The 7,952-nt window shown below is 46.8% G+C and overlaps 1 protein-coding gene across 1 annotated transcript; it reads left to right on the forward strand.

The window, feature by feature from the left end:
• Window positions 1-3,628: 3,628 nt before the first annotated feature.
• Window positions 3,629-5,209, forward strand: LOC120928461 (zinc finger protein 84-like). The gene has a single exon (XM_040339558.1). It carries the CDS (start codon window positions 3,981-3,983, stop codon window positions 4,995-4,997), a length of 1,017 nt encoding a protein of 338 aa, XP_040195492.1. The 5' UTR covers window positions 3,629-3,980; the 3' UTR covers window positions 4,998-5,209.
• Window positions 5,210-7,952: the final 2,743 nt, after the last annotated feature.

Below are 7,952 nucleotides of genomic sequence, written 5' to 3' on the forward strand. Positions count from 1 at the left end.
GTGCTCTCCAGCCCCCACTGTGCTCTCCACCTCCTCCCATGCTCTACATTGCCCCCTGTGCCCTATGCCTCTCCCCCAGTACTCTCCAGCCCCCCTATTGATCTTCACCTACCCCCTGTGCTCTCCACCTCCTCCCATGCTCTCTGCTGCCCCCCCCCTGTGCCCTTCGCCTCCCCCCAGTGATCTCTGCCTCCCACCTCCTCCCATGCTCTCTGCTGCCCCCCCCCCTGTGCCCTTCGCCTCCCCCCAGTGATCTCTGCCTCCCCCATGTGCTCTTCACCCCCGTGCTCTACTGCCCTCCCTGTGCTCTCTGCCCCACCCTGTGTTTTTGCTTCCCCCTGTGCTCTCCAACCCCCTTGTGCTCTCCTCTTCCTCCCTGTGTTCTCTGCCTCTCCCCTGTGCTCTCTGCCCCCCCATGCTCTTCACCTCCCCCGTGCTCTCACCCCACCCCATGTTCTCAAGGTTCTTCCCTGTGCTCTCTGCCCCCCCTGCACCTTTGCAGGGTTTCCCCCTCCCCTCTCCCGGGGGATCCTTTAGGATGGAGAATGGGGATGGGCCGGTTAAGGTGTCATGTGCTGCTCATTCCAAAATGCCCGGGCCTATTTTGTGTCCCAGTCCGGGCCTGCTCCCGGCTTCAGAGTGACAGTATTTTAATGATCCGAATCCCCAGCGAGTGGCTGGGGATCTGGATTTTGCCGCTCCCCCTACCCTGGCGCTCTAGGCAGCCGCCTGACTTGCCTATGCCTAGCGCCGGCCCTGCAAAGCCTCCATAGATCTTGGGAAGGGATAGCTGCTGAAGCTTAAGGGGGGGCTTCCTGTGGGACCAAACGAACTCCCGAAACAAGTAGCTCGCCCGTTTAAAAAAAAACAAAGGAGGGAGTCAAATGAGAAGGCTTGCAGCAAATAAAGTACCCGAGGAAGCAAGGCCATCTTGAGAGCATTGCAGCAGGCAAACAAGTCAGTGTGCATGAGTGCCAGTGGAGTAGATTCTCTTTCATTTTCAATAAAAGCGGCTCAAAGTTGGCAGAATGCAAAGTGACCGGGTCTGGGATCGCAGTCTTTAAACACTTGGACTAGGCTTCTATGTCAACAGGACCCTCATAGGTGTGAGCTTAAGGTTCTACTACCTTACATCTACCTGTTCAGCAGGGTAGCTTCCAGATTCTGATAACCACCCCTGCAGACTCTCACAACTACTGAGCGAAAGTTGTGGGGAAGGGGCCTTGCTAGTGGTGCTTTCCCAAGGAGCTCCTGGCAGGGTACCATTCCCATGTTGAGGGCATTTGGCCTTGTATAGTTCAGGTGGATGCCCCCCCCCCCCTTCTTGTCCAGTCAGGCTGAAAACATAGGTAAGGATCTGCTAGGAATTTAAGGGGATCTCTTTTACAATTCATACCAGACCCTCATTTAGGATAAGAGTCTGGTATGGATGTTGAGGGGAATCCCAGACAAGGTTTAGGAGTGTGTCTATGTGAATGTTTGACATGGGGTGTTGCTATGTGTGGAAAATGACCAGGGATTTTAGCCTGAAGGTAAAGGGGGGTGGGTGGGTTACTGCCTGGCTCCATAAATGCTGACCACTAAACTGACCTACCTGACGGTACATTGGCACACGTCAGACTTCTGTTGACCTCTGATCTCTTGATACTCCTGCAGCTCAGCCTTACCTGTAGTGTGCTAGTGTGCTCATCCTATTCATGACCACTCAGACAGCCATACGGGCACCAGGCAGCCAGAGCCAGCATGGGACAGCCACCCGCCCATTTACACAGAGCAAGCGGGGATCTCCCAGTGCCCGGCGTGGCCGCAGTGTCATTCCTGCCTACTGGACCTGGCGGTGCCTATGATTGACCTCACAAATCCTGGCATCGGACCAGTGTGATGTCCATCATAGAAGCCGGGACTTTGTGTACGTCACTCGGCCACGCTGGGTAAACGGGAGATCAATCCCCGCTCTCTGTGTAAATGGCTCGAGGTTAATAATTTTAGGGATTCAAAGACCTGGGGCTTTTCAGGGGCCCACTCGGGGCTACAGCTTCTGTAAGCTCCCCCCTCCCGAAACCACTGTGTTTGACTATTCTTCCAGAAGCACATTTGTGAGGTCAGGCACTGATGTTGAACAAGAAGGTCTGGCTTGCAGTCTCTGCTCTAATTTATCCCAAAGGTGTTCTATTGATTTGAGGTCAGGACTCTGTACAGGCCAGTCAAGTTCCTCCACCTCAAACTTGCTTGTCCATGTCTTTATGGACCTTGCTTTGTGCACTGGACCAAATCATTTTGTAGAGGGGGGATTATGGTGTGAGTTTGTTTTTCAGGGGGTTGAACTTGGCCCCTTAGTTCCAGTGAAGAGAACTCTTAAGGTGTCAGCATACCAAGACATTTTGGACAATTTTCATGCTCCCAAATTTGTGGGAACAGTTTGGAGATGTCCCTTTTCTGTTCCAACATGACTACACACCAGTGCACAATGCAAGGTCCATAAAGACATGGATGAGCGAGTTGAGTGGAGGAACTTGACTGGCCTGACCTCAACCTGCTAGAACACCTTTTGGGATGAATTAGAGTGGAAACTGTGAGCCAGCCCTTCTTGTCCAACATCAGTGCCTGATCTCATAAATGTGCTTCTTGAAGAATGGTAAAAAATTCCAATACACACTCCTAAATCTTGTGGACGGCCTTCCCAGAAGAGTTGAAGCTGTTATAGCAGCAAAGCTTGGGTCAACTCAATATTAAACCCTACGGACCAAGAATGGGAGGCCATTAAAATTAATGGCCCGGATTCAGATACAATGGTGTATCTGTCGGCGGGCGTAACGTATCTGATACGTTACGCTGACGTAAATTAGAGCGCAAGTTCCGTATTCAGAAAGAACTTGCGCCCTAAGTTACGGCGGCGTAAGTATGTGGTCCGGTGTAAGCCCGCCTAATTCAAATGTGGATGATGTGGGCGTGTTTTATTTAAATGACATGTGACCCCGTGTATTTGACATTTTTTACGAACGGGGCATGCGCCGTTCGTGAAAGAATCCCAGTGCGCATGCTCGAAATTACGTCGCAAATCGTCATTGTTTTAGACGTGAACGTAACTTACGTACAGCCCTATTCGCGAACGACTTGCGCAAACGACGTAAAAAAAATTAAATTTGACGCGGGAACGACGTCCATACTTAACATAGGATACCCCTCATATAGCAGGGGTAACTTTACGCCGGAAAAAGCCGAACGTAAACGACATAAAAAAAATGCACCGGGCGGACGTACGTTTCTGAATCGGCGTATCTACCTAATTAGCACATTCATTGCGTAAATCTACGGAAGTGCCACCTAGCGGCCAGCGTAAATATGGACACTTACGCCGGTCGGGTCTTAGGGAAATCTATGCGTAACTGATTCTATGAATCAGTCGCATAGATACAACCCCGCAACTCAGAGTTACGACGGCGTATCCGGAGATACGCCGTCAAAACTGCTCTCTGAATCCGGGCCAATGTGTGTGTAAAGGTAGGCGTCCCAATACTTATACACTATACTGTCAAATTTAATAATGAATGTTCAAAATCAACTTTATTCAGCCCTTTACATACAATTGTGATTGATTGATTGATTTTTTTTTTTTTTTTAAATAGGTGGACTAATGATGTTCTCGGTCATGTTGGTCTTTATAAATACTACGGAGCCATGTGGGACACAAGCCATATGGGTGTCTTAAGTAACTGAAAGAGTTTATTGCAGTTCACTGGTGGATTCACGCAGAACACAAGACATATCAGTATTGTAAATGTTTTGGATACTCAACATTGATTCTGGCTCAGAGGACAACAGCAGAGAAGTAATTTCAATGTTCTGGAAGTGACTACGGTTTTATAGTAAAGTCCAACCCGTTTCTACGCAAGCAAAGTCATTTTTAGAAGATATTTCATTTTTTGTTTGTAATAAAGGTTTTACAGTGAAGGGGAAGTTTATCACACATCAAGTTCACAATGGAGGAGAAGCCATTTCAGTGTTCTGAATGTGACAAATCATTTACAAACAAGTCAAATCTTATCAAACACCAGCTAATTCACACTGGAGAGAAGCCATATGAGTGTCCTGAATGTGACAAAACCTTTACACAGAAGAGTAATCTTAACTTGCACATGAGCATTCACACCGGAGCGAAGCTGTATCATTGTTCAGATTGTGGCAAAGATTTTAGAGTGAAGGCAAATTTTATCACACACCAGAGGATTCACACTGGAGAGAAACCATTTCAGTGTCCCGAATGTGACAAAGCTTTCAAGTCAAAGTCGCAACTTAGCAGACACCAGATGATTCACACTGGAGAGAAGCCTTTCCAGTGTTCCCAATGCGACAAAGCTTTTGTAACCAAGATAAAACTCGACACACACCAGTGGATTCACACTGGAGAGAAGCCGTATCAATGTTCTGAATGTGATAAAGCTTTTACAACCGAGAGTAAGCTTACCACACACCAAAGGATTCACACTGGAGAGAAGCTATATCGGTGCTCTCAATGTGACAAAGCTTTTACAAGGAGAGAACATCTTGTCCTACACGAGAGGGTCCACACTAGAGAGAAGCCGTTTCAGTGTACTGTGTGTAAAAAATATTTTTTAGATAAGTCACACCTGATCACACATCAGAGGATTCACACTGGAGAAAGGCCATATCCGTGTTCAGAATGTGACAAAGCTTTCATAACGAAGCAATACCTTATAAGACATCAGAGGATTCACACCGGAGAAAGGCCATATGAGTGTCCAGAATGTAATAAAGATTTTATTACGAGGGAACACCTTATCAGACACCAGAGGATTCACACGGGAGAGAGGCCGTATCAGTGTTCGGAATGTGATAAAGCTTTCAAACAGAAGTCAGATCTTAGCTCACACCAGTGGGTTCACATTAAAAAGAGGCCTGTCAGTGTTCACAATATGACACAGCTTTTACAACCGAGAGAGAGCTCATTACACACCCACACACTGGAGACAATATGACAATTTTTAATTTTTTTTTTGGAGAATCCTTAATAACTAAACAGTTTCCCTATGATGTTCATCTTTTATCATTTGTATGGAGCAATAACTGAACATGTAATGTATTTGCATCATTCACTAACTGAGCTGTGTTCCCAAGTGTTTTCTTCATTGCCCAATCCAATACGTTAAAGCGGAGCTCCACCAAGAAAAAAATGTTGTTTAAATGCTGCTGCTGCAAAAAATACATTTTGGGGTAGATTCACGTAGAATGGCGTTTCTGTGTGCGGGCGTAACATATCCTATTTACGTTACGCCTCCGCAACTTTTACAGGCAAGTGCCGTATTCTTGAATGAATGAATGAATGACTTGTATAGGGCAACTCATGCGAACTGAATCGCCTCTGGGCGCTTTTTCCAGCCAGAGTCTACTTGGCTGGTGCGATCATTTTACCCCGTAGGATCGTGACACACAGTCATACACACAGATATACATATATATACTGGGCCAATTTGGACAAGATCTTTGGAGTGTGGAAGAAAACCGGAGTACCCGGAGGAAACCCACGCATACACAGGGAGAACATGCAAACTCCAGGCAGATGGTGTCGTGGTCGGGATTCGAACCAGCGACCCTTTTGCTGCTAGGCGAAAGTGCTACTCACTGCACCACTGTGCTGCCCTTAAAAGAAAGTTGCGGCGGCGTAGCGTAAATAGGCCGGCGTAAGCCTGCCTAATTCAAATTGTGAAGAGGTGTGCGTGTGTTATGTAAATCAACCCTGACCCGACGTGATTGACGTTTTTCACGAACGGCGCATGCGCCGTCCGTGGAATTTCACAGTGTGCATTGCTCCAAAGTACGCCGCAAGGACGTCATTTGTTTCGACGTGAACGTAAATGACGTCCAGCCCCATTCACGGACGACTTACGCAAACAACGTAAAATTTTCAAATTTTGTCGCGGGAACGACGGCCATACTTTACATTGGTGCGCCGCATATACGCCTCATATAGCAGGGGTAACTTTACGCCGGGAAAAGCCTAACGTAAACGGCGTAAGTGTACTGCGTCGGCCGGGCGTACGTTCGTGAATTCGCGTATCTAGCTGATTTACATATTCTAGGCGTAAATCAGCGTACACGCCCCTAGCGGCCAGCGTAAATATGCAGTTAAGATCCGACGGCGTAAGAGACTTACGCCGGTCGGATCTAATAGAAATCTATGCGTAACTGATTCTATGAATCAGGCGCATAGATACGACCTGCCAGACTCTGAGAATCTGGGCCTTTGTATTTATTTTTATATACATACCCGAAGTGCCTGTTGCTAGGCAGATCGTCCTAATCTGCCACTTCCTGATCCGCGGTCCGTCTTCTTCCTTCTGTTCCTCTGCTGCCTCCTGTGGAATGGTGGAGCGGTGTCTTCTGGGACCTTGTGTGTGTCCCAGGAGACATCCTCTATGCGCGGCTCGCGCAGTAAGGAATCGGGCGGTGATGCTCGGCTTCGGCTGCCGTTATCGCGGGCACCCTGGACAGGTAAGTCTCCTTATTAAAAGTCAGCAGCTACAGTGTTAGTAGCTGCTTTACTTTAAAAATAAATATTTTTCTAACCGGACCTCCGCTTTAACAACACTGCCTTGCTACCAGGGACCTGGTAGTGGTCAAGTGGCATCTTGCTAAGCATCTGAAACTTCAATGGAAGAGTCTGCTGGCTATTTGCTATATCAGTCAATCTTGAGGGCTCCAGACAAGTCCTTATTTCGTTGTCCAGATTATTTTGTTGTCCAGCTAACTAGCGGTCAAGTGGCATCTTGCCAAGCTTCAGAAGCTTCAATGGAAGAGTCATTTTAAGGTTCTTCAGCCTATTGCTACATCAGTCAATCTTGAGGGCTCCAGCTGAATCCACCCCTCCCGTTATATGTTCCACCTCCTCTTCCAATATTACGCCTCCTTTCCATGTTCCAGCTCCTCTCATGGATGACGTTCGAAAGTATCACTTGAGCCCAGCTGTCCACATGTGTTTCATCCAGTTCTGCCACAAGTATAAGGCCTCGTACACACGATCAGTCCATCCGATGAGAACGGTCCGAAGGACTGTTCTCATCGGTTAACCGATGAAGCTGACTGATGGTCTGATGTGCCTACACACCATAGGTTAAATAACCGATCGTGTCAGAACGCGGTGACGTAAAACACGACGACGTGCTGAAAAAAACGAAGTTCAATGCTTCCAAGCATGCGTTGGCTTGATTCTGAGCATGCGTGGATTTTTAACCGATGGTCGTGCGTACTAACGATCGGTTTTGACCTATCGGTTAGGCGTCTATCGGTTAAATTTTAAAGCAAGTTCCTATTTTTTGGCCCGAAGGTTAACTAACCGATGGGGCCCACACACGATCGGTTTGGACAGATGAAAACGGTCCATTGGACCATTCACATCGGATGGACCGATCGTGTGTACGCGACCTAAGGTATTCCATCAGGTGGAGATTGAATGTCCTTAATTCGTTGTCCAGTTATTGCTCCTCTCCGTAGATGAATCATACAAAAAAACTGCAAGAGATTTGAACTTGCCAACTGTTGAAATGTGTGGTTATATTCCTACCTTTTTTGGGTGAATGAAATACCTCTGATTGGAATTCTCTTTAATGACTCAGTGGACAAATCTCTTTTTTAATTAAACTTAAACTTTGTGAACAACACTTTCTGACCCTGGAAAAATTACAATGTTGGCCCTAAAATGTAACTATGGGCAAAATTTATAATTTCATAAATGTTTCAATCTGACATTAACCCTCCTTTAGTCCCTGGGCCTTTCTTTCCCTAAATTCCTTGAGTCCCAGATAGGTTTTTATTTTAAGCGGTGCTTTAGTTCTACACATTTATACCTTTTTAGCATTGTAGTCTACCCAAATGTATTATACATCAGGGGCATATAGGACTTTCATTTGGTAGGAAATTTGGATACACATTTTTTT

Source organism: Rana temporaria, chromosome 2, assembly GCF_905171775.1.
Source record: "Rana temporaria chromosome 2, aRanTem1.1, whole genome shotgun sequence".
Lineage (NCBI taxonomy): Eukaryota > Metazoa > Chordata > Amphibia > Anura > Ranidae > Rana > Rana temporaria.